Source organism: Bubalus bubalis, chromosome 7 (genome assembly GCF_019923935.1).
Source record: "Bubalus bubalis isolate 160015118507 breed Murrah chromosome 7, NDDB_SH_1, whole genome shotgun sequence".
In the NCBI taxonomy this organism is placed as follows: Eukaryota; Metazoa; Chordata; class Mammalia; order Artiodactyla; family Bovidae; genus Bubalus; species Bubalus bubalis.
This window is the reverse complement of record NC_059163.1, coordinates 2,139,964-2,166,860: the sequence shown is the minus strand read 5'-3', so window position 1 is coordinate 2,166,860 and position 26,897 is coordinate 2,139,964. Positions and strand designations below refer to the sequence as shown.

Genomic DNA, 26,897 nt, shown 5'->3' with positions numbered 1-26,897 from the left:
AGTCATACAAACCCAGTTAAGTCCCTGAAAAAGAACAGCTCACAAGCAACCAAAGATAGGCACATGGCCACACCGAAAACCCCTGGAGAAGGGCAAAGCTGCCCACTCTGGTGTTCTGGCCTGGAGAACTCCACGGGCTGTACAGTCCATGGGGTCGCAAAGAGTCAGGCACCAAGGAGTGACCTGCACACTGAAAACCAAAGGGCTATCTATCCACCAAAACACAACTGGTTTTCTTTGAGCAGTTTGACTACAAAGGTTTTTATATTTTTCCTGAGTTTTGTTTAGTAAACGTGTTGTTATTTTTAAAACAAGATAAAAGTTATGTTAAAAAGAAATACCAATGACGGCCTAAGCAACAGACACATACCTAATGTTTTTGGAAGTGCTTGCTTTGGTGAAGACTCGGGCACAATCGCACTCTGGTGGTGGGAGGACAGGCTGACCCACTTCTGGACAGTAACTTCACTGCCTGCTCAGTCACTTCAGTCGTGGCCGACTCTTTGTGGCCCTATGGGCCACAGCCCGCAGGCTCCTCTGTCCACGTGATTCTCCAGTTAAGTACCAAAACCATAAAAACCCACTTGCCAGTATCTACCCCCGAGAAATGAAAACATACGTCCACTCAAAGTCTTGGAGGCAAGAGTTTAAGCAGCATGATTCATAACAATCAAAAAGTGAAAATAATCATATCACTTGGTGAATGTATACATAAAACAACAGTATTATCTACATAACAGAACGCTGATAAACAACGAAGAGAACAAACGACGGGCACCCAGCCTACAGCATGGACAAGCCTCGAAAACCAAGTGAAACAAAGTCAGGTGCAAAGTCCATCTACTGACGTGTGCACATGTCTATACAAGTGTGCAGGAAAGGCACACGCGCCTCCACTGATGTGTGCGCGTGGCTATACACAGTGTGCAGAGAAGTCACACGCGCCTCTATTGACCGTGTGCGTGCGTCTATAGCAAGTGTGGAGAAAAGGCACACGCGCCTCTACAGACGTGTGCGCACGTCTATACAGAGTGTGCAGAGAAGGCACACGCACCTCTACTGATGTGTGCGTGCAGCTATACTGAGTGTGCAGAGAAGTCACACACGCCTCTATTGACCGTGTGCATGCGTCTATACCAGGTGAGCAGAAAAGGCACATGCGCCTCAACTGACACGTGCGCACGTCAATACAGTGTGCAGAAAAGGCACACGCGCCTCTATTGACGTGCGCGTGCATCTATACAGAATGTGCAGAAAAGGCACACGCGCCTCTACTGACGTGCGCGCGCGTCTACACAGTGTGTGCAGAAAAGGCACATGTGCCTCTACTGACGTGTGCGCGCGTCTATACCAAGTGTGCAGAAAAGGCACACGCGCCTCTACTGACGTGCGCGCTCAACAGAGCGTGTAGAAAAGGCACACGTGCCTCTACTGATATGCATGCGCGTCTGTACAGAGTGTGCAGAAAAGGCACACACGCCTCTACTGATGTGTGGGCGCGTCTATACAGAGTGTGCAGAAAAGGCACACGCGCCTCAACTGATGTGTGCGCGCGTCTATACAGAGTGTGCAGAAAAGGCACACGCGCCTCAACTGACGTGTGCGCGCGTCGATACAGAGTGTGCAGAAAAGGCACACGTGCCTCTACTGACGTGTGCGCACAGCTATACAGAGTGTGCAGAGAAGTCACACGCACCATTATTGACCGTGTCGTGCGTCTATACCAAGTGAGCAGAAAAGGCACACGCACCTCTATTGACATGTGCGCACGTCGATACAGAGTGTGCAAAAAAGGCACATGCGCCTCTACTAACATCCGCGCGTCTATACAGAGTGTGCAGAAAAGGCACACACGCCTCTAATGACGTGTGCGCGTCTACACCAAGTGTGCAGAAAAGGAACACGCGTCTCTACTGACATGTGCACGCTCTATATAGAGCGTGTAGAAAAGGCACACGCGCCTCAACTGATGTGTGTGCGCATCTATACAGAGTGTGCAGAAAAGGCACACAAGCCTCTACTGATGTGTACGCGCGTCTATACAGAGTGTGCAGAAAAGGCAAACAAGCCTCTACTGATGTGCGCGCGTCTACACACAGTGTGCAGAAAAGGCACACGCGCCTCTACTGACGTGTGCGCACGTCTATACAGAGTGCAGATAAGGCACAGGCGCCTCTACTGACGTGCGCACGTGTCTATACAGAGTGTGCATAAATGGCATACGCGCCTCTGACCGTGTGCACACGTCTATACCGAGTGTGCTGAAAAGGCACACGTGCCTCTACGGACGTGTGCGCACATCTATACCGAGTGTGCAGAAAAGGCACACGCGCCTCTACTGACGTGCACACATCTATACAAGTGTGCAGAAAAGGCACACGCGCCTCTACTGACGTGCGCGCGTCTACACAGAGTGTGCAGAAAAGGCACACGAGCCTCTACTGATGTGTACGCGCATCTATACAGAGTGTGCAGAAAAGGCAAACAAGCCTCTACTGATGTGCGCGCGTCTACACAGAGTGTGCAGAAAAGGCACACGTGCCTCTACTGATGTGTGCACGCGTCTACACAGAGTGTGCAGAAAAGGCACACGGCGCCTCTACTGACGTGTGCGCGCGTCTACACAGAGTGTGCAGAAAAGGCACACGCGCCTCTACTGACGTGTGCGCGCGTCTATACAGAGTGTTCAGAAAAGGCACACGCGCCTCTACTGACGTGGGCGCGCGTCTACACAGAGTGTGCAGAAAAGGCAAACGAGCCTCTACTGACCGTGTGCGCATGTCTATACAGAGTGTGCAGAAAAGGCACACGCGCCTCTACTGACGTGGGCGCGCGTCTATACAGAGTGTGCAGAAAAGGCACACGCGCCTCTGTGTGCGCACGTCTATAACAAGTGTGCTGAAAAGGCACACGTGCCTCTACTGACGTGTGCACACATCTATACCGAGTGTGCAGAAAAGGCACACGTGCCTCTACTGACATGTGCATGCATCTATACAAGTGTGCAGAAAAGGCACACGTGCCTGACCGTGTGCGCACGTCTATACCGAGTGTGCTGAAAAGGCACACGTGCCTCTACTGACGTGTGCGCGCATCTATACCGAGTGTGCAGAAAAGGCACACGTGCCTGACCGTGTGCGCACGTCTATACCGAGTGTGCAGAAAAGGCACACGTGCCTCTACTGACGTGTGCGCGCATCTATACCGAGTGTGCAGAAAAGGCACACGTGCCTCTACTGACATGTGCACGCATCTATACAAGTGTGCAGAAAAGGCACACGCGCCTCTGCTGACGTGCGCGCGCATCTATACAGAGTGTGCAGAAAAGGCACACACGCCTCCACTGACTGTGTGCACACGTCTATACCGAGTGTACAGAAAAGGCACACGCGCCTCTATGGATAGGAAGCAGAGCAGTGGTTGCCTGTGGCTGGGTGGGAGTTGGGAATTACTGCAAATGGGCACAACAGATCCTTTTGAAATGATGGAAATATTGTAAAGTTGGTTCGTGGTGAGGGCTGCACAATTCTAAGTTTACCAAAAATCATTAATTGTACACTTAAAATGGGTCAATTTTAAGAGATAAAAAATTTTACTTCAATAAACCTAAAAAAAAAAGGTTTGGCTTAGTAACTCAACTTCCATGAATTAAATTCTTAGAAACAAAAGTTATATGTAAACATTTATGCGTTATACTAGTCACTAGGTAAACATTTATGTATAATACAAGTCACTGAACCATTATTCATTATTTAAATACGTAAAAGCTTAGTATCCAACCAAATAATCTTTACAAAAAATTCTATCACATCTACACAGTGAAAAAGTGGCCACTAACTACAGATTTCTTGTAATGGGTGTTTCCAGCCTTTCTGTATCTGACACTGTGTGAAACGCCATTAGCCTCAGGACAGAAGCATGGACACAACGGAAAGGAGGGAGGTGCCCCAGATGAGGCCGTCTCAGAGGAGTATTTCTAACAGGAAAACGCTAATGATTATTCTGTGGAAGTTAACAGATAACAAAATTGCATGTACACTGTGTCCCAATTTGGAAAAGAAGCTTGTACAAAGGACATAAAGCAAAAAAATGTTAACAGTGGTTATCTCCAGTGGGAGAACTAGTGGTGATTTTTATTTTCTTCTTAGTACTATTCTCCATATTTCAAAAATCTGGCCGTCAAAGTCCATTACTTTTACAATATGAAGCTAGTACTTTATTGCTGTCTTAATTTTCATTTCAGGCTCTTGAGACAGTGAAAAATATGTTTTTTGATAGCTTAAGAGTAACTGAAAGTGAGCTCAAAAGATTTAGGATTACGCCCTACGGCCTCCAAATTTTCGCCTCTCTTCCCACGTCATATCATTTAGTACTTTAACCAAGAAGATGAAATGAGAGAGGAAATACTGAGCAAATACCTCATCAACGAAGCTGCAGCAACATGGCGCACCCTGGGGTCTTCATCTCCAAGCAGATGGATGACAACATTACTGAGTACCCGCTCTTGCAGTTTTAAAAGCTTTGGAAAGAAAGATGATAAAAACAGATATGATCTCCGTATTTAAATGAATTTTAGATCAGGTATCTTGGAAAGCCGGTAAAGAAGATTACTCAACGTCACTAGCCCTAAACTCACATATACGATCACAAGCTTCATGATACAACACATTCCTAGAAATCCCACACCAACAGCAAATGCACTGCTGGAAGTTAAATCACGGCCTCCCAGAAATGAAGGGCTTACCCCTGTATAGTGATGGGCCCCTCTGTGCAGGCTTTCTGCTTTGGCCTCCAGAAAGCTCACCAACCTAACACAAAAGAACATATTTTACGGTGAATAATTCAGCTACTGAGCAAAGCCGCGCGGACGGCCCGCACGGCACGCAGAGGAGGACGGCCAGGCCAGGGCCGCAGGTGGGAGCCGGGGAGGCTCTGAGGCAGCCCCACGCCACACGGCAGGAAGACACCTGCTTCCAACAGGAGAACACACGCTCCTCCCGACTCCAGGCTCAGAAAGTGCTCCGTACTTTTCTTCTAAGTGAATACACACACCTGGTGTTGTGAAAGACCCCAGGTGCCCTAAAGAACTAGCTCAAACACCTCAGGTGGCAGGAGGGCAGACCGTGGGGAGGGGGCTGAGGCTCTGGCCCCCTCAGAGACCAGCGGGTCCCCCCCCACCACTCGGGGTCCCGTCCGTGAGACGCAGCAGGAAGCAGCCCTGACTTCACAGACATGCTCTAAGGCTGAAGACAATGACCCACAGAGGGCACCTAGCCCAGCCCGGCCCACAACCAGCCTTCTACAGACGGGGGCTTAAAAAACCACAAACTCAGACAAAAAGGAAAGTTTCCCATCTAAAAGAAAGCATAGAAAGAAAATGTAGGCAATCATGCTTTCTCAGAAAATTACCATAAACTGCATGGCATCAGAAGCTCTTCTTTACTTGTGACAATCCCAATCCGCCGTCTACCCACGGCTCAGCACAGCACGGCGCGCGCTCGTTTAAACAGCCCAAGTGACACAAGCATCATTGTTCCAGAAGCCTGAGCTCTTTCACTCACGCAGTGCAGAACACTGGAATGACTAAGACTACCAGCAAACTCCACTCCTCTGCATGGACATAAAAACTCCAAGATGAGGGCGGAGCCTCAGAGGAGAGGGGCAGACAAAGGGACACGGTCACCACCTGCAGCTGGGCACCAGGCCACCCAGTGCCGTTCAAGCCTGACCCAGCAGGCCCGCCTCACCCACCTGAAGTCGATCTCTGCCACGGTCTCCAGAAGCTCCGTCCGCACCAGCCAGTAGGAGCTGCTCCGCAGGGCCAGCAGGTCGGTGACGAGCCGCAGCCCCCAGGCACTGTAGCTGCTGCTGCAGAGGCTCGTGACACAGAGCTGGAAGGCAGGCGGCAGGTGGACCTCTGCAGCCCCCACACGCACCCCGCCCGTGCCTGCTGCAGCCCCCCGACAGCAACCTCGCTCAGGAGCACTGGCCAAACGCACGCGCCTCAGTCCCCTCAAGGTGGAGCACAAGCGTGTCACCGCCTCGGGACCCAGCTCTCTCCCCCGCCCCGCCTCGGTCCAGGCCTCTCCCCAGCCACTGGGCACGCGCCGCCCCTGCTGGACCCCCGTCCGCCCCAGGCCCAGCGCCACGACCCGGGGCCCGCGTCCTGCCCGATGGGACCCGGCCCCGAGCCGCCCCAGTGCACGCGGCCCGCTGAGTGCTGCTGACTGGCTCCCTTCTGCCCCAGCAGACACAGACTGACCGACACCTGGCGAACAGCTGGGACCAAGGAGCAAGTCTGGCCGGGCCGTGACACTTTAAAGGGGGACATGAATCTGACAATGGTAGGGTTTTGGGGTTGATTTTTACTGCTTAACGTGGACTGCTGTCAGGCCAGTTGTGAGTTATGAACCAGCTGATAGAACATTTCAACATGCTGCCTCAGAAAGGCCTGGGGCCGCCCCACCACCAACACCACAGCAATTAATTAACCCCAGGGCCTCACTCTGTGCATTCGAGGGGCCTGAAAGAGCTGCTGTGTTTTAATTCAGCAAGTTTTACGCGTAATATGAGCAAGGTAGAGATACCCTTTAGGAAAAGTGTATTTCAAACAAATATTCTGAGATTTAAACCGAAGTCTATTAAACCTTGAGTCTGCTGGCACTGTTTTCCTTCTAAGGCTGAGGTAGATACACAGATGTTTATTACTCTTGCGAATGGAAATATTTAAAATTAAGCTTAACCTTTCATTGTTGACATTGGTAAAATTTCCACTAATCACAGAAATGACATCACCAGCACCCATGCTCACCCTCACAGCGGCACAAGCCAACTTGCAAGTGACTGATGATTCGTCCTTCAAAGTTTTCTGCAGCAGGGGAATGCAGTCCACCAGAGAAAACGTATTTCCTGCCCGGAAGAGCAAGCACAGACACCTTCGTGTGAACCTGAACTCGAGAACGCCATCTAGGGGCGACGGTGCTGGAAGGTGGAAGCGGGCACTTACCTGTCCGGGCTCTGACGGCGCCCATCCAGCCCGCCACATGGAAGCGGCACCGGCCGAGGACGGAGCAGATGAGGGTCCCGCAGAGGATGGCTGTGGCTCCCCGGACCTGCGGGTCCCCGTGGTTGACGTAGTTCAAGACGTCGGACACGTACTGCTCCTCTGCGGAGAGAGATGGCCCGGCCACTGTACAGGTCCCTACTGTCAACTTTCTAACTCAGGGCAAAGGCCGAATTCTCCGGAAAGAAAAAGAAGGGCAAGGGAGCGATGCTAATCTAGAAAAGACTTGACTGTAACAACCATCACTGGTAAAAAACATCCCGGATTTAAAGACCCTATATTCATCACATCCCTGACAGCGCGTCAACACGATAAGAGTTTCTGGGTTACAATTCCAGGTTGTCAGCCAGTAATCAAAATTCCAAGATTTTGCTTCAGGAAAATGACTAGAGAGCCTCAAAGCTTTCCGCACTTATTATCTAATATAAATTCAAAAGCATGAGTTTGTCCCTTCACCCAAGGAAAGAGAGGAGAGAGAGAGCAGGCGGGAGGGTAACTTTAGGAGAGCAGTCTTCTACCAGTCACCCACTGGAGGAGACGCCCCAGGACGTGTGCCACGAAAGACTGGCTGGTGCCGCCCAGCTCATCTCAACCCCTGTCGGCTCTGAGCGTTAACGGCTCGCTTCCCACTGGCTCTGAGTGTGAATGTCTGGTCTGGCTGGTGTGACCCAAAGCAATTTTGATTACACACAATTTGTGCTTTTGCTAAAATCCAATACATATGTTAATCAGCTCTTACATTCCCAGACTTCTATTGCTTTCCTCTGTGTGTTTCAACTAAACACTGCATCTGTAGGGAGTCCAAGAAGCCAAAAACATGACAATTGATGTGCTTTATGCAGAGCTATAACACAGCTCCAACGCTGCAAACTTACTCAGAAAACTCAGTGCTCTAAAACTAAAATAGAGTTGGAAATATTTTTCAAACCAATGACTAAACATGAGAAATGAGACAAAGTGTGAACGTACCAGGGTATTCCACGGTGTCGAGAGGTGCTCTGTAGAGTTTGCTGAAGAAAGACTCAGGATGAAGGGCCACGGCGGCTCCAACGCAGCTGAGGGCCAGCGCCTTCACGCTGACCCGCACGTCCCTGTCCGGAACCAAGGCTGGAACAGGTCCGCGCGGCCGCCGTCAGCGTCACAGCAGCAAAGCCTTAGCTTCCAAACAAACAGAGCCAGACCCACGAAACCAGCCTCCCCCAGCCTCCCTGCCCCTTCCCTGTCAGTGGCTGAAAACCAAAGCTCGGATCAAGCTTCTACTCTGGCTGCTGCAAATAGGCTCAAAGCTGGTGACCAAGGTGACCTCTGAAACCTAAAGTTACTCCCTTCGGCTCTGCACCTGCTCTTTGATACTCACCATTCTTTTCCCCTGTGAGTAGAAACGAAGCGGACAAAAGCCGGACGCAATGGACAAGAGGGGCGGAACCCTCGTCAGTGGACTGGCCGATGTCACCTTTGACCCGGCGAGGCTGTAAAGAGAAACCAACACTTATCGTCTTACAATCATGGAACCTACAGACTGATTCCTTAGTTCACCCAACAAAGAATTCCAGAGCAGCAACTGTGTCAGGAGCTTGGCATTCAGAGACGTGCTCCACCTCACAGGCCACGGGGGGCAGGATCAGACCCCTGGGGGGAGTCCTGACAGGGGGCCCGAGGGCTGGGGCCCAATGAGCCCAGCTGGCAGGGAGCACGCCGCACAGGCAGAGGGAAGCGCCCAGGGACACCAAAGCTGTGAGGGGAGGGCCACACCCCAAGGAGTGGCCGAGGTCCAGACGGTGGAGCATCCACGGAGGGACCAAGTGTGAAGCACTACTTGTTGTCCTTGAGAAATTTAACTGGGAGTACAGGACACTCACAGGGAAAAGGCAAGAATACAGAGACAACCCTGAAACAGCTCAATGGACAGCTGGGCAACAACTGAAAAAATCACACAACCCGAGTTAAAAATGGGCAAAGGACCTCAAGAGACGGTTCCCCAAAGAAGACACGCGAATGGCTAATTAACTCATGAAAAGATACTCCACATCTCTAATCGTTAGGGGAGATGCAGGTCAGAAACCACAGTGATACACCAATGCACACCCAGTGTGATGGCCACTCTCAAAAAAAAAAAAAACAAAAGCAGAAAGAAGTGTTGGCGAAGACGCAGAGAAACGGAATGCTGGTGCGCCGCGGGTGGGAAGGTAAGATGGTGCAGCAGGGACTTCCCTGGGGTTAGGACTCCGCGCTTCCAATGCAGAGGGTGCAGGTTCAATCCCTGGTCAAGGAACTAAGACCCCACATGCCACACGGTGCAGAAGATAAAAAAAAAACAAAGCGGGGCAGCTGCTGTGGAAAGCAGTACAGGCTTCCTCAAAAAGTGAGAAACAGAAGTATCACACAGTCCAGCAACTCTCCTGGTGTATTACCCACAAGAAATGAAATCAGGGTCTTGAAGAGGTATTTGTACACTCATTGATTACAGCATTATTTACAACAGACAAAAGGGGGGAGTCACCCAACTGTTCATCAACAGATGAAGAGAAAAGCGTGCAGTAAACACAGGCAATGAAGCAGCATTCAGCCTCGGGGGAGGGGGTTCTGGCAGCTGCTGTGGCCCCGTGACCCTGAGGACACGACGCGACAGGCACTGTGATCCCACCTATGAGAGGTCCCCAGAGCAGTCAGATCCAAAGACACAGAAAGCAGGGTGATGGGTGAGAGGGGCCAGAAGGAGGGGCAATGCGAGTCAGCGCTGAATGGAGACAGAGCTCAGTCTGGGATGGCTGCACAACACGTGGGCACATGATGCCCCTCAACTGTGCCTGCAGAGGGGATGCGACGGTGAGCTGCACGAGGACCTACCACGGGAGTGAACAAGTAACTCAGTGGAACAAAACCAAGAAACGTTGGCAGGCCACACACGACCATCAGATGGACGGTCCAAGAAATCACGTGCGGTCCACTCGGCACCAACAGGTGTGTCCGGGAAGGGCTCCCAAGAAGGCAGAACGTCGGGCAGTTCTCAAGGACGCATCCACACCTCGACAGGCAGACCGCAGAGCGGACTCGAGGTCAATATGCAAAGGGGAAAGAGCTGAGCAAAGGTGCAGCCACGGGACACCCAGGAGTGCGGCAGACAGAGCACACTTAAACACTCAGCCCACAGGACGCAGCGTGGGCTCAGGCCTGGCGTCTCACCTTGTTCTCTGGATCCCCTGGCTCGGCAGCTTCCTCTCTTGAGACAAATTTATCCACACTGCTGTCAGAGGCCTGCCTGCTGTGGCCCATGCTTTTCAACAAATGTGCTTGTTGAAGGGCTTCGAAATCAAAGAAAGAAACTAAGTCAACCGACACGTTTCCAATTAAAACACAAATACACGTATCAACACAAAGTCAGTATGAAAGCACAGGACTTGTCATCAAGAACGGATGACAATGTCTCAGCTGATTTTCCTCATTTGCTATTTACAACTCAGGAAACAGACGCCAGAAGACTTCTTGGAACCTAAGACGTAAGAGGTCAGGGTTGAAAACAAGGCCGCTTGGTAGTACAGTAAGGCCCCTCCACGTGAGCTTTCAGGTCACAAACTTTTCAAGATGTGAACATGTGTTCACATTCCAATCACAAAAGTGAGTTTGTGTGCGGGGTGCACCGCCACATGCGTGCACCCTCTACAAGTGTGCTCGACAGAGCACAGTCCTGTACACGGCGGCTGCTGTGCCTCAGTCGCTCAGCTGAGTCTGATTCTCTGCAGCCCACTGACTGCAGCACGCCCGGCTTCCCTGTCCTTCACCATCTCCTGGAGCTTGCTCAAACTCATGTCCACTGAGTCTTAATTTCAAGTCCAGGGAAAAGTATGAAAAGTATTATAAACCTATTACAGTACAGTCCTTATATGGCCCATCGTGTTAGCTGGATACCTGGGCTCGCTTTGCTGGACTTAGGAACAAAATCTCGGAATGGAGCTCAGTTGTGTGTTGGGGACTTACGTACACCTCCTGAAGTCAACGTACCGATGGAAGAGTTTCTGAAAGCCTCCGCGTCTTCATCAGGAAGAACGGCGGTAGCGTCCTCGTCCTCGTCCTGCGTCTGCCCCACCTGCATCCCTGGATACTGGCTGTCGGCGCCATCCAACACCTGGACGTGCAAGAGGGGCTGTGAGGGTTCTGAACTGCCACCGCCAAGCGGCAAGCCCTCCAAGGTGGAAAGGCAAAGGTAAAGCCCCGTAAGCAACACGGACCACATCTTACACACCGACAGGAAGGTCATTTTCTCAAAGGTACATGGGTACAGGCGTGAACAGTACCAAGAGCTTACTGATCGCACGTTACCATGCTATGGAAAGCTTCTGTGATTCTAAAAATGCCAAAGACATCCCAATCTGGACGTTTCTCTTTTTTGATTACAAAACGACAAAAATCCAAGCAAAAACCTCTGTGTTCACAAGCAAGTGAAAAATGAGGAAAAGTCTTTTAAACAAAAGTCTAACAACAGGTTACCCCCTGAACTGCTAGGACTGACCCAACTAAGTGTGGGGCACAGCATTTCATATATCTAGCCACACACACGGGTGCTGATTTCAGACTGCCAAATTTCTCTCCACTTGAAATCCCCTGTAATTTACCTGAAAAACTGAGTGAGAGACCCTCTGTATGTTAGTAGATTATTACTGAAATAAATTCTGTATCATTATAAAGTTAAAAAAACAAAACTGAGCTATTAATACATGAGCAAAAACAAGAAAGAAACAAACTACCTCCACTCTCCAGATGACTTAAAAAAGCAAACACCCCACACAGGCTAAGATGAGAAGTTCTACCGTAATAAACAACATTTTCTGAAAATCCCAGTACACTGCTGGCCGGCGTGAAAGCACCTCCACGTATACGTCCCTTATCCCCACAAGCCTCACAGCGTTAAGCACCATCTCCAGCTTCATTCTGTGGGTAAGGAAACAGGGGCAGCAAGGGCCACAGCTGTGGAGGCTGCCCAGGTCCTGAGCAGCTGAGCCAGAGCTCTCACGGGGCTGGGCTCCCCACAGGCCATGCCCCAAACCACCATACTGGACGGTCTCGTCAGGGAATCCCGGCCCCTAGAGCTGGCTCCTTTTTCTCTGTGGCACTTACTGCCACCCGAACGTGTGTTTATTTACCTGCTGATGACTGGCTTATGATCTGTCCTACCCAGACACGCACACACTCTAGTACAGAGGAAGGGAAACCTGGCCATCACCAGTTTTTGTAAATAAAGTTTTACTGGAACACAGCCACGCTCATTCTTTCACATACTGTTTGTGGCTGCTCCGGCGCTTCAACAGCAGAGATGAGTGTGCAACAGCAGAGATGAGTGTGCAACAGCAGACATGAGTGTGCAACAGCAGAGATGAGTGTGCAACACCAGCCCAACGGCTCACGGAGCCAAGGAGGTTCTCTCTGGCCCTCGACGGAAAGAGTCCGAGGGCTCGCGCTCTGAAACGCCAGCTCCATGAGAGCACTTCTGTGCACTGCACCCCCTGCTTCACCCACCGTGTGTAGAGCAATCCCTGGAACATAACAAGCGCTCAGCGCGTGTGTTCAGCAAACAACTCGGACTGAATGAAAGACACAGGAGCACCTCATAAAGCAGAAAGGACTCTGCAGGGGTGCGACATGCCAAGGGGAGACGTTTAGCTCCCTGCAGGCCGGAGCCCGGCCCCACAGCACACGGCTGCTGCAGGAGCTCCAGACGGGACGCTCGCACGACTTCCTGTGGCCGTTCTGTCCAATGGCTAGAGAACCCGTCCAGAAAGCATCACCTATAAGAAGGCAAGACGGGCTTCCCTGGTGGCTCGGGGGTAAAGACTCCACCTGCCACTGCCAGAGACATGGGTTCCATCCCTGATCGGGGAAGATCTTACGTGCTGAGGAACGTGAATCCTGAGAGTCACAACTACTGAGCCTGAGCTCCGAAACAAGAGAGCATCTCTGCTCGCCACGACTAGAGAAAAGCCTGTGCAGCAACGAAGGCCCAGCACAGCCAATAAATAAATAAAAATTAAAAAGAAAAAAAAAAGGCAAGATGTAAGTTGGTACAATAAACCGACGACAGAAACTTCCTCCGCTCACTTAATGCGCTACTGGGCACAGCAATTTCCCAGTCTCCCCTTCTCCCTGCCTACTGGTCAGTACTCGTCACCCTTTCCTGACTTCAAATCATTTCCCACATCCCAGTTATCGGAATTATTTCCCACAATCCAGTTACCCTATCTTCTGCCAGGCCTTCTGGGTCTTCTAGCTAAAAACCCCAGTAGTGAGCCCACTCCTCCAACTGAGCCAGTGGAAACCCACTGGGCTGTCAGAAACCACGTCCACGTGACAAGCGGACAGCTGCCAGTGCTTCGTCATGTGTTTCTCAAAGCTTCTGCATTTACTCCAGTTTAAGAAAAAAATCTTAATAAACAGAACACATTCAGTAGTAGCAAAACAATTGCCAGCAGAAATTGTTTAAATAAAATTGGGCTGTAAAGCTCAGTTTATGCCTGTACCAAATTTCAGACTACTCCGGAGGGCTTCGTGTCCACTAACTCAGAGACGAGAGGTGCTTAGAGACACGTTCTATAAGATGGACTATGTAGTCAAGGTTCTTGAAGAGTCAGAAAGTGTTAAAACAACGCACAGTATTACTGTTATTAATCATATTGCATTAAGACTGCAGATCTGTTAATAATAGGTTCATTAAGGATCTTCACAATAATGACTTACCCTGTGCCCAAAAAGGTAAACATTTCAAATGCACTTAATCGCACTCATCAAGTGGCCTAACTTTTGACTCTATGTCTAGCACAAAGGACACCTGGCCGCCTCCTTCAGGGAAGGCCTTTGATGGGCTGCACTGCCGATTTAGGATCCGAGCTGGAGACCTCTACACGCTATTCACAGGCCAGATGGATGGAATAAACAGCCAGGAGGATCCTGGTCTGGGGCCCCAGGGAAGGCCCCTCTGCAGAAACCGGGTCTCCCCCTCTGACCACTTACAATTTCAGAACTGTCGGAAGGGGTCACGGCTGAATCGGGCCCCTCGGTGGTGGTCTGGGAGCTGTCGCTGATGGGCGAGGAGGCCTGGGTCCCGTCGTTCAGGTCCATGGCGGGGTCAGAAGGGACGGCGCTCATCTGGCTGGAGCTGTGGCTCAGGATGTCCTCCTCGTCCCCATCGGTGGCGGCGCTTGTCAAGTCACAGGCGGCCAGATCCACCGCGTCCGTCTGAAGCGTGTGCTGCGACCGGGGCTGCTCGGTGATGATGTCGTGACCCACAGAGTCGGCCGCTGAGCTGGCAGAGCCAGGGGTGGAGACCCCGGAAGAGGCAGCCAGCTCGCCTCCAACCTCACCCTTGACTGAGGCTGCAGACAGAGGAACATTCACTCTTCAAAGGGTCAGCAAGAGCAGACAACGGGGAACCAAATATTTGCAGAATACCCCCATATTCACTGTCAGCACCTGTTTTAACTGCAAAACTTCCTTAAATACAGTGAAAATATGCACTAGTCAATTTCAAAAGCAAGACAAACAGTGCATCCTTCAAACATTTTGACTGGATTACTTATCTTTTCCTCTATCACTATATTGATAAAATAAGGAACACAAGTAGATATTTTTAAATGCTATAAATATTCCCGAGTGGCATTTCACCGCCAACTCTCAAGTTTGACAAGCAACATTTGTCAAACCACCTCCAGCTCTCAAGCTGCTGCTCCGTCCTGAGTACGGAGCAGCATGGAGACTCTGGTGATTCCCTGGCAGCCAGGTTGGGGTACAGGCGGGGTGCTCACAAGAGCTTGGAGCCCGGAGTAAGCAGCGCTCCGGAAGGTGGGCTTTCCATCTTCCCAGATCCCATTCAAGACTCCTCAGCCAGTCCCACTCCCCTGGAGCATTAAGTTCACATTTCCCTAGTCTTTAACTCCCATTTAAAAAACATCACCCTACATAAGAACCCACACCAAGCTGTGAGCTATGTCACTCCTGGAGGCCAGGGGGTCAGTGAGCACTTGGGCACATGGATAGCTGTAATTTTTGTTTAATGTTTTAAGTTTATTTTTGTAATTTAAAAAGTCTACCCATTCCAGTATTCTTGAGCTTCCCTAGTGCCTCAGATGGTAAAGAATCAGCCTGCAATGTGGAAGACCTGGGTTTAATCCCTGGCTTGGGAAGATTTCCCGGGAGGAGGGCATGGCAACCCACTCCAGTATTCTTGTCTAGAGAATCCCCACGGACAGAGGAGCCTGGCCTGGCAGGCTCCTCTGTCCATGGGATTCTATTTTGTAGAATAAACCAGTAAATAAATAATCACCACTGAAAAGTATTCAGACTTTCTTTCCCTGTATTTCAGCCTTATTTTCAGTTATCTAAAAATATTCATTTGGCTAGGGTTATACAGACCAAACCCCTCTCAAATGGTTTTCATCTTTTCCATCTGTTGCTGCGGTCTGTCACACTGACTGATTTGTGGACAGGGAAAAAGCCCTGCCCCCAGGATAACCCTACTTGACTGCCTCCATGTTCACCAGCGACACTGGCCTGTAGTTCTGTTGTTACCGTAGCTTTGTCTGGTTTCAGTTTCAGGGGGATGGTGGCTTCACAGAATGAGTTTGGAAGTGTTCCTTCCTCTGCAGTTTTTGGGAACACTTTGAGAAGGACGGGGGTCGACCCTTGTCTGACGTTTGGGAGAACTCGCCTGTGAAGCTCCCTGATCGTGGACTCTGGCTGAGCCTGCTGGCACTGGCTCAGATCCTCGGACCATCCTTAATCCCGTTTTCCTCCTCACACCCATGCAGTTCATGAGACACCCACCACCCCCTTCTCAACAAGACTTACACCCAGGGAGCATAAACCTAATTTGAAAACAGCTTGAAAACAGCATGTATTTGATATAGGAAAATATCCTATATAGGAAAACAGCAAATATTTGATCCAAGAAAACACACAGGTTGTACTTCAAAGTGAACACTATGAAAGGGGCCTCAAGCGGGCTTCACGGCCACCTCCGAGGAGCACGGCCCACTGCGGGGCAGGGCTCAGCGGAGAGGAGCAAGGGGCACACCACTACCTGAGAAGGCGGGGCTGCTGCCCTCCGACCTGGGCTCCGAGTCGTCTTCCAAGGGCGTCGCTTCTCCGAAGAGCACTTTCCCTAGGGAAGGACACAGCAAGTCAGCGCTTGCTGAAGGAAGCGCTCTGAAGAGCAGACAGCAGTGTGCTCCAAGAGGAAACGCACCGGCACACTTAACCCTGCCATCAGCCTCTCATCACATCCACGCTTCCTGACTTCTCCACAGCGCTAGTACGAAGTGCAGACACATCCTGTTTAGAGTATTATTAAAATCAATGAACCTGTATGAAAAACAGTTAAAAGCAATGATTCTTAATCTGTACCACAAAGTATTTTAATTATTAATATTAACTGACTTAAGACTATTGTCAGTGTTAAATAATTTATGTTACTATTTAACCTTCGGAGAAGGCAATGGCACCCCACTCCAGTACTCTTGCCTGGAAAATCCCGTGGACGGAGGAGCCTGGTAGGCTGCAGTCCATGGGGTCGCGAAGAGTTGGATATGACTGAGAGACTTCACTTTCCCTCTTCACTTTCATGCACTGGAGAAGGAAATGGCAACCCACTCCAGTGTTCTTGCCTGGAGAATCCCAGGGACAGGGGAGCCTGGTGGGCTGCCGTGTGTGGGGTCGCACAGAGTCAGACACGACTGAAGCGACTTAGGAGCAGCAGCAGCAGCAGCACCATTTAACCTTAAAAATGTCAAGTTATGGCTAGAACCCATTCTATTAGCCGCCAGGATATTCACGTCGTATCTCCAACAAGAAGTCACTTTTATTATCTTTTAACCTCATGGATTTCTATTGCTGATAACCAGTACTCAAGTACTGTATGATCTGGGAGGATAGAATAGTATTTCATCTTTAGCTAAATTCTAAAAATACATTTTACAGTTAATGGTTTCCAAATTATAATACGGAAAAAAGAAAACAACAGTCTTCACATGATTTAAGTGGGATCATTAAATCCTTATGGTTACTTTACATATAAATGTCATTAAATGACACTATCAAAATAATTACTGGCAAGTTCCAATTTCTAACTTCACTCCTCTTCAAAGATTAAGTCACAGGTGTGATACTTCCATAAATCTACACTGATGTGACTTTAAAGCCCTCCTCCCATCCAGGAAAAAGCAAAGGAAACTCAAGATCTAGATGAAACTAACACAGCAACGTGGCTTACCTACGAAACAACACAGCCCTTCATTACAGAACAAGTGGTTTACCTTGAGAAAGCACATAACACTCCAACCTGTGAATTCAGAGTTAACGGAAGCAGCCTCCGTCCTTGCAAACAGCAGTCTGCAAGTCTGTTCCAAGGAGTTCTCCCCACAAGGGGCAAGGCCAGGCCACGCCCCCACCCTCACCCTCATCTGACACCCAACAGCTCTGTCTCTCTCTTCCATGCTGGTGTATTTCGCCTGAAAAGAAGGATGTTGCAGCTACGACAGCAAAGTATGATCACTGCAGCTGCACAGGACAGCAAGCACTCAGAGATAAACACTCAGAAACAAACACTCAGAGATAAACACTCAGAGATAAAGGGCCGAGCACAAAGCCCTCAGCCCAGCCCTCAGAAAACAGCGCAACCCTCATCATCAGAAAGAGACCAAGCAACAAGGCAAGTGCTAGGGAAATCTGGTCACACGCCTGAAGTCTCCTCCCAGTCCTAGGAGAGAAACATGAGCTTCTGACAGAAGCCTTTCAGGTTCAAGAAATCTCAGGGTTTTCCCCAAAATCTCAAACTTGAAAGGATCCCACACCATGATGATCTGTGCACACATGCGTGCAAAGCCGCTTCAATCGTGTCTGACTCCATGCGACTCCATGGGCCGTAGCACACCAGGCTCCTCTGTCCATGGGGATTCTCCAGGCAAGAATACTGGAGTAGAGTGCCATTTCCTTCTCCATATGATGACCCAAATATTGTTATTTCCAAGTATTCTAGGAAACGTTTACCTAATCCAGCCAGGATTAGAATATTATTCCTATTAAGATCCCACTCAACACTACAAATAATATTAGGCATTAGGCTGCCTCAATTAAACACTCAACTCAAGACACGAAACAGACGAGCATGTTACATGTAAAAAATTAGCTTTTTATGTCAATTTAAAAAAAAGAAGTCTTTTAGAATTTCAAAATAGAAAACAGCAGTAGTTCCCTATGGAAATCGAGAGCAGAGGAAGAGAATGATTGGTGCTGTAAGCAATGACGTGTACCAAAACTTTCAGACCATATCAGAAGACCTTTGATTAAATAAAAATAATTATATCAGAAAACTTGGGTAAGTACAAAGGTAAATATGGCTGAAAAATGACAACCAGGCCCAGATAATTAACCAAACATTATCCCTGACTAATACCAAACAAGTTTCTTTGGGATGATGAGCTGCCTTTGCAAACAGAACACCCCCAGGAGCAGGAGTTGGCAACCAAATAAAGCTGTGCTGGAAGGCAGCTGTGCCCGTTAGCTTCGCATCGTCTGTGCCTACCTTCCTGCCACAAGACAGAGCTGCTGCTGCTAAGTCGCTTCAGTCGTGTCCGACTCTGTGCGACCCCACAGACGGCAGCCCACCAGGCCCCACCGTCCCTGGGATTCTCCAGGCAAGAACACTGGAGTGGGTTGCCATTTCCTCCTCCAATGCATGAGTGTGAAAAGTGAAAGTGAAGTCGCTCAGTCGTGTCAGACTCTTAGCGACCCCATGGACTGCAGCCCACCAGGCTCCTCCATCCATGGGGTTTTCCAGGCAAGAGTACTGGAGTGGGGTGCCATTGCCTTCTCTGCAGGACAGAGCTGAAGCCCTGCAAAAAGAGGACTCTAAGGGCCACACCTGGCCCTTCATAGAAAATGTTTGCTGACACCTCACCTAAAGCGTGAGAAATTTATGACTGGGAATTCCCTGGAGGTCCAGTGCTGAGCACTCAGTACTCTCACTGCCAGGCTTGGGATCAACCCCTGGTCCCAGAAGTCACATGGTGAGCCCCCCCATCCCCCAAAAAAGAGAGAGAAATTTACGATAACCAATTCTGATCCACAAGTAACTTTGTGAAGCCACCCAACAGGACTATTCGGGCCTGGTTATCAGATTTCAGCTGCATTTATACACACAATCACCATGCTGAGAAGAGGCACAGGCATAGCCAACTGCATCAGAGAAATACTGAAAAAGCAGGAAGATTCAAAACAACAATCATTTCTGAAATAATCACCTTTTTGTTTTCTTGAAAGGACAGGGCTGCATGAAGAACCCCCTCCAGCTGTAAGTCACAGAAAATGACAGGTGAGAGTACAGTACAAGCGGCTGAGATCCAGAAACAATCAGAAAATCTTCAAGCTGGATTCAACTTTAGAAAATACATAAACGTTATTTCTACAGGTGGTGCTTAACCACCATCCTGTAACATAAAAACCGCGTAACTTTAATTTCAATTACTTGAAGATTACATTAGCATTCAAAAATACAGCCCTAAAGACATGCCCTAGACAGTCCTAAATACAGTCCAAAGACATGCCCTAGACAGTCCTAAATGCAGTCTAAAGACATGCCCTAGACAGTCCTAAATACAGTCTAAAGACATGCCCTAGACAGTCCTAAATACAGTCTAAAGATATGCCCTAGACAGTCCTAAATACAGTCTAAAGACATGCCCTAGACAGTCCTAAATACAGTCTAAAGACATGCCCTAGACAGTCCTAAATACAGTCCAAAGACATGCCCTAGACAGTCCTAAATACAGTCCTAAAGACATGCCCTAGACAGTCCTAAATACAGTCCTAAAGACATGCCCTAGACAGTCCTAAATACAGTCCTAAAGACATGCCCTAGACAGTCCTAAATACAGTCCTAAAGACATGCCCTAGACAGTCCTAAATACAGTCTAAAGACATGCCCTAGACAGTCCTAAATACAGTCTAAAGACATGCCCTAGACAGTCCTAAATACAGTCTAAAGACATGCCCTAGACAGACCTAAATACAGTCCAAAGACATGCCCTAGACAGTCCTAAATACAGTCCAAAGACATGCCCTAGACAGTCCTAAATACAGTCCAAAGACATGCCCTAGACAGTCCTAAATACAGTCTAAAGACATGCCCTAGACAGTCCTAAATACAGTCTAAAGACATGCCCTAGACAGTCCTAAATACAGTCTAAAGACATGCCCTAGACAGTCCTAAATACAGTCTAAAGACATGCCCTAGACAGTCCTAAATACAGCCCTAAAGACATGCCCTAGACAGTCCTAAATACAGTCCTAAAGACATGCCCTAGACAGTCCTAAATACAGTCTAAAGACATGCCCTAGACAGTCCTAAATACAGTCCTAAAGACATGCCCTAGACAGTCCTAAATACAGCCCTAAAGACATGCCCTAGACAGTCCTAAATACAGTCCTAAAGACATGCCCTAGACAGCCCTAAATACAGTCCTAAAGACATGCCCTAGACAGTCCTAAATACAGTCCTAAAGACATGCCCTAGACAGTCCTAAATACAGTCTAAAGACATGCCCTAGACTAAATACAGTCCTAAAGACATGCCCTAGACAGTCCTAAATACAGTCTAAAGACATGCCCTAGACAGTCCTAAATACAGTCCTAAAGACATGCCCTAGACAGTCCTAAATACAGTCCTAAAGACATGCCCTAGACAGTCCTAAATACAGTCCTAAAGACATGCCCTAGACAGTCCTAAATACAGTCCTAAAGACATGCCCTAGACAGTCCTAAATACAGTCCTAAAGACATGCCCTAGACAGTCCTAAATACAGTCCAAAGATATGCCCTAGACAGTCCTAAATACAGTCTAAAGACATGCCCTAGACAGTCCTAAATACAGTCCTAAAGACATGCCCTAGACAGTCCTAAATACAGTCCTAAAGATATGCCCTAGAACGCCAGCAGAGCTCCAAGTGCGTCTAGAAAGCCGGACTAAAAACAGTAGAAAACCCAGATTCTTTGGTCAACCCATAATCAAATAGACATGTTCATTAGACACAGTCATTAGAAATTAGATCACTGGACAGCAATCATTTGTCAGGCATGCACCCACAGGGAAAGGACAGCTCAGGACAAAGCCCAGTGGACAGGCACAGTGACAGATTCTCCGTGGGGCTCAGGCAGACGCTGTGACCACACGAGGCCACGGGCAGACATCGCAGCCCTCCCTGGTCAGTACTGACGGTGAAGGCCACCTCGCCCGCGCTGCACTGAGCAGACCCCATGCGCCAGGCCTGGTGTGGCCAGTCCGCAGAGGCCCAGAAGCCTCCACTGCGCCAGACTCGGTCCAGAGGCTGCCACTCAGGGACCCCTGACTTCTAGCTCCCCGGGGACCAGTCCAAGCCAAGCAGGGGGATCTGCAGCAGCAGCATGTGGTGGGGTCAGGGCCACATAGTGCCCAAAAGCACAGGGAAAAAGAGCAAAGAGGGGGAGAAAGGGCCGGAGGAGGAGGGACAGAGGGCTGCCTAGAACCAGGCGGGACCACAGAGCAGAGCCCAGAGGGCAGCAAAGGCCTCGAGGGCCCCAGGAAGACCCCAGGATCTGTCACGGGCAAACAGCGCCAGTGCCGTCCCTCTCTGACAGGTGAACTGCCACGTGGAGACAGCCGAGTCCGGGTCAGGAGGCCAGGCATCCGTGTTGGCCTCACCTCACCCGCCTGCACCCCCCAGTCCCCGTGTGCAGGAGTAAGGATGACACCTGTGTCGTGAGCCGCCCGTGGCTCACCAGCACCGGCGTGAGTTTCAGGAGGGGGGCAGAGTCACGGCAGAGTGGACTCCAGAGTGGCCGTCCAAACACCCTACCTATCAGCTCCACGATGCTCCCGCTCCGACTGCGGCCCCCGGGCTCATCCTTGGAGGCCGCGCGCTGCTGGACGCCGCCCGCTGTGGTCAGCGCGCGCAGGAGCCCTGGCGGCGGGGTTCGGAGGAGCTGCTGCAGCAGCTCCAGGGCCCCAGTCACGACGTTGTGGTCCTGGTGCTGCGTGTAGTGCAAGGTCAACGCGTACACCTAGAGACAGGAGCGCCGCGTTACTGCCAGCCATGGCCCTGACAATGTCCCCGCCTCCAGGCTTTTTGCTTTTGTCTTCTGTTGTGAAAATGTGTGCCTTCTCCCCCTCAACACTTCTCTATCTCTTCTACCAGTGTAATGATTCGCTTCCATGGTTTTCTAAAGTTCCGGGACTTTTTTCACGGTTATATTAATTCCTTAAAAATAAGCAGAGCACTTCCACAAGAGGAGAAGCATGGTAATGGAGAGCTCCATCTCCCTACACTGGGACCAGGAAAGGAGAATCAAGTCCCAAACACACCGTGCACACAGCTCCTCAGACACACAAACCAAGCAAGCAGCACTGGCCACAGTGCACTGAGCAAGGGTTTCCAAAGCTTTTAAGGCATCACACCACACGTGACACTGTGCCACAGTACATAAGCATGATGGGCTTATCCCTTTCTTCTTCATTAGAGGTGCCAGATAATACACAGAGTGCCCACTTAAATGCAAATTTCAGATAAATAATTTCAAAGTGTAACTGTGAGCTGTGCGATTTCCAGCCTACTTACACAACAAGGTTACCGGTGATTTACCTGAAATTTAAGTAACTGGTGCCCTCTATTTTTATTTGCTAAGTTGGGCAGCCCTACCTGTGATATCATAGAATATGTATTTTTTTATAACGACAGTATAGCAGTGTATAAGGTAAGTCTTTGACTCATTTGATGTCTCTGCTTCTTCTGATGGGCACCTCCCAGCTCTAGGTCACAGGTCTGTGACCCCCCAGTCCACGGGCAAACCTGGCCACCAGCTGTTCTGCACACAGTTTTCCTAGAACACAGCCGAGCATATACTGTCTGTGGTTGCTCTCCTGCTATGAGCTGGGAGTTGGCCCGTGACCCCTAATCAGCTCACAAGCTTAAGCTGTGATTTCTGACCTGTCTGCTCTGAGCAAAGACTCTCCTGACTTCTTAGTCCATGGATGGAGGAAACGCATACCCTATGCTCCCTGACCTCATCTGCCTCCTCCCAAATTCTGAAGCACAGTCAGTGCTCTCATGTTATTAAGGGCTGCATTTATACACTAAGATATAACTTCTTAAATCACATGTGCTTTGCCTAGATGTTGAGTCTAAATACTGAATTAAAAAACCAGTATGTACCTCAAAATGCGCACATTAACCTCATTCATGAAGAATTGATGCTTGTGAACTGTGGTGTTGGAGAAGACTCTTGAGAGTCCCTTGGACACGGGAGAAAGCAAACCAGTCCATCCTCAAGGAAATCAGCCTGAATATTCATTGGAAGGACTGATGCTGAAGCTGAAGCTCTAATACTTTGGCCACCTGATGCAAAGAGCTGACTCATTAGAAAAGACCCTGATGCTGAGAAAGACTGAAGGCAGGAGGATAAGGGGATGACAGAGGACGAGATGGTTGGATGGCATCACCGATTCAATAGACATGAGTGAGCAAACTCCAGGAGACTGTGAAGGACAGGGAAGCCTGGCGTGCTGGAGTCCATGGGGTCGCAAAGAGTCAGACACGACTGAGCAGCTGAACATCATTCACTGCAAAGCCTATTCATGTGACCGGACCCAAGAAGAAAGAACTGGTTCACTATCACTAGTCCTGTATCACTTGAAAGAGAATGTCCCAAGGATAACAGTTAAGTGGATTCTCAATTATTATAGTCTCATACTTGCTTAAAATCAGTCAACAATCTGCTCCAAAACTGGTAACAGTTTTCTTTGCTGTACCTTCCTGGTTTTCCTCCTCACACACACACACATGCACCTTCCCTTGTTCCAGCTCTTAGTCATGACAATGGCCGCAGGGAGCTCCTTGGACCTCCCGTCTCTATGAAGAATCTGAACAGCCCACTGCACACGGTAATCTCAGAACTGCTTCCACCACATTCGTGGTTAGCTGTGTTTCCCAGGTTTCAGGGCTTCGGGATTTTTGCAACTGTTTCTCATTTTGCTAGAATGCATCTTCAAATAATTTTTTTTTAAAGCATACACAAAAAGAAAAAAAGTGTACATTAAAAGCAAAATGAATTCTTGCATATCTAGAAATATCTGTGTTTTGCCCAGACTTGCTTAACAATTTAGCCAGGCCCAGGATTACTTCAAATTCTATTTAAATATACCTAGCCAAACTACAGTAGTTGAGTTGAAGTTCTTAATCAAATTAATTTAATTCAAAATGGCCATACGTCAAAAGAATACAGATTAGATATGTTTGAGAGAGAATCTCACCTAGCTTGCTAATGTGACAAGGTGCCATAGCGTTTAATCACGTTGAAGAAATGTAACTATTAAGGAAGTCTGAAATTAATGAAACAGCGCCTCCCCAGCCCTTTCCTCAGCCTCCCAGGACTGCTGTTCTCCTACTTCAGCACAGCTTGCCGCACACCTCTCACGGCATCTTCCCCCAGCACCCCAGCTGACCTGGGAAAGCCTGGACACCTCTGCTCGCCAGCTCGCCCTTGCCCACACACTCAGTCTCTCACTCCGTGGCCCTGGCGAAGGCCACAGTCTGCAAAGCTCTCTTCTCCCAACTTTCTGTCCCTGGCCAAAGCCTACTCTCCCCAAAGCATCATCAGCTATTAACGGCCTGTCCACGGCCCCCGCACCACGCATGCCACAGAACACCATCCCTCCCGCCGTGCTGTTTAGTGAAGGCCTGCCTGCCTCCCCTACGAGGCCAATGGTCTCCAAACGTTTGACCAAGAAGCCTCTTTAAAAAAAAAAAATCAGAAAAAAATTCTGAGTATGCAGCCCCAATAATATTTGTTTTAAAATACTGTCTAGGTAGTACTGAACTCAGATATTATGCATGTTATAAAACATGCACTGACTCTGACAAGCCTCTCACTCCAGTTACTGGTTTACAGGAAATACAGACAGCAAAGAGGACTGTTAACTCACACAGTGGAGAGTCAAGTAATAAAAACAAGATTGCCAGGAGTTCCACAGCACTGATGATCCGATTCTTCAAAAAATGAACTCTAAGAGAAACTAGGCAATGAAGGGGACCAAGAGATCAAAGAGACGGACATCCTTAACAGCCAATCTCATTTGGATGCTGGTTCCAAAGAGCAGAAGAACAAAGTGACAGGGATGCATAGGTATCTGATGCTGAGCAAATGTTCTTTTCTTCAGGTGTGACAAAGGCATTGTCCTTAAAATTAGAAACACAGAGTCCTCACCCACAGGGCCCCACGTGAGACACCTGCGGATGAAGTGACACCGAGGCTGGGATTCGTTCCCAAGGGGCTTATGGAATCCTCTTGGAAAGCTTGTAAGAACACCTTCGTTTTACTCCGCTGTCCACCACACAAAGGTCGAGGACCTGGAGTCATGACCTAGGGTCTGAGCCAGCAGCTCCAGCTCCAGAGTGCACACTCCTAACTCTCTGTTCTCCGTTCCGCTGCTTCTCTTCCAAAGGAGCCGAGTTTCTGAACACTGGTCTGTCTGCACAGGCACTGGAGTGAAGCTCGGGGGCTGCCTACCTGGACGAGCTGCTCCGTCGAGGGAGAGACCTCCATCTCTTTCCGCGTCACCCCAAAGCTGCCTTTCAGGCTCGTGTCCTTGACCTGCTGCTGCAGCAGGGGCACCAAGTACCTCAGCGCGAGCAGGACGCCGAGAATCAGGAGGGTGGGGTGCTCCCCCTCCACGGGGACCAGCAAACCTACAAAGGCAGCAGCGAGACTGTGTCACAGCGGACCCGCTGCTGGGAGCCCGCGGCACCCTCTGCTAACAGGAAGAGACCCAAGCGGCACCCTGAGGCTGGGGGGACACAGACGGCACAAGCATCACTACAGAGAAACACACGGCCGCGAGCAGAGACCCAGGGGCGCCGCTGGGGGAGACACGTGGCCCCTCAGCAAGGCCCCGCACAGCGAGGGGAAACCAGGCAGCTCTCTTGCATCCGCTGCCCAGGTGCTGCCCGCGCCACCTGCCGGGACGGATTCCCACTGCCGCCCCCGGGCGGGAGGCCCGGTCAGCAGGCCTACAGCCGTCCAGACGGCCTGCGGCTCGGGCTCCCTGCACCCAGGGCCTGCACAGAGGCCGTGCGGCCTGGAAGGCCAGTCCCAGGAAGGCTCCCGCCCCGCCCCGCCGGCTCTCGTTGGGCCGGCGCATCCACGCTGTTGCCCCGGGGAGGAGGGCAGGGAGAGGCTTCCCCAGGCCTCAGGCCACCCCTGCGGGCGCGCCTGCACACTTCCCCATCAGCCAGGCTGAAGGACCCCGTCAGGAAGCTGAGGTGGGGCTGCCTGACCGTAAAAGAATTTCAAAGGCCTATCTCGGGAAGCTGCCAAGGGGCCCCCACACCCCGGGGCGAGGCGCTGGCCGGCTGGGCCTCACCTAGGAGCACGCTGAGCAGCCAGCTGTAAAAGTACTGCGTCCTCCTGGAGTGCTGGCAGATGCTGACCACCGAGCCCGCTGCTGTCCGCCGCACGGTTGGGGAGCTGGACTTCAGGTTCGCGATGAAAGCCTTCAACAGAACCTGTGGAAGCCAAACTCAAGTGGGCGGAAGATGAGGCTCGGGGAAACTCAGTACATATTTCAGAGAAGCATGACCTCCTCCAAATTCTCGCAAAGCATTAACCACTTGAGACTTTTCCAGAGCCAAATGGAAGCCCTTCAAGTGTGGGATACCTCAGAGCTATATGTGTGTGCAGACTCTTCACTTCTTTATGAACTGCAAGGAGGGCCCTGCTTAGCATCTACGTCCCTACATGAGAGCGAAAGCCTTCATTTCTACAAAAC

At 50.0% G+C, this 26,897-nt stretch overlaps 1 protein-coding gene across 3 annotated transcripts in view; it reads right to left on the bottom strand.

Annotated features, from left to right (window-relative positions):
* The window catches only part of HTT (huntingtin), a 129,172-nt gene that overhangs the window by 66,813 nt on the left and 35,462 nt on the right, over nt 1-26,897 (bottom strand). For 2 of the 3 annotated variants that reach the window (XM_025289627.3, XM_025289626.3), the window contains exons 7-21: nt 26,493-26,634; nt 25,640-25,818; nt 21,934-22,138; nt 19,345-19,392; nt 16,128-16,208; nt 14,063-14,424; nt 11,063-11,186; nt 10,247-10,365; nt 8,421-8,532; nt 8,033-8,170; nt 7,007-7,165; nt 6,812-6,909; nt 5,752-5,891; nt 4,745-4,808; nt 4,419-4,519 (exon numbers count right to left, since the gene is read on the bottom strand). In XM_025289627.3, the coding sequence (XP_025145412.3) occupies nt 4,419-4,519; nt 4,745-4,808; nt 5,752-5,891; nt 6,812-6,909; nt 7,007-7,165; nt 8,033-8,170; nt 8,421-8,532; nt 10,247-10,365; nt 11,063-11,186; nt 14,063-14,424; nt 16,128-16,208; nt 19,345-19,392; nt 21,934-22,138; nt 25,640-25,818; nt 26,493-26,634 (2,072 nt within the window). The remainder of the gene's footprint in view (nt 1-4,418; nt 4,520-4,744; nt 4,809-5,751; nt 5,892-6,811; nt 6,910-7,006; nt 7,166-8,032; nt 8,171-8,420; nt 8,533-10,246; nt 10,366-11,062; nt 11,187-14,062; nt 14,425-16,127; nt 16,209-19,344; nt 19,393-21,933; nt 22,139-25,639; nt 25,819-26,492; nt 26,635-26,897) is intronic. The other variant, XM_044945562.2, reaches the window with a different exon arrangement.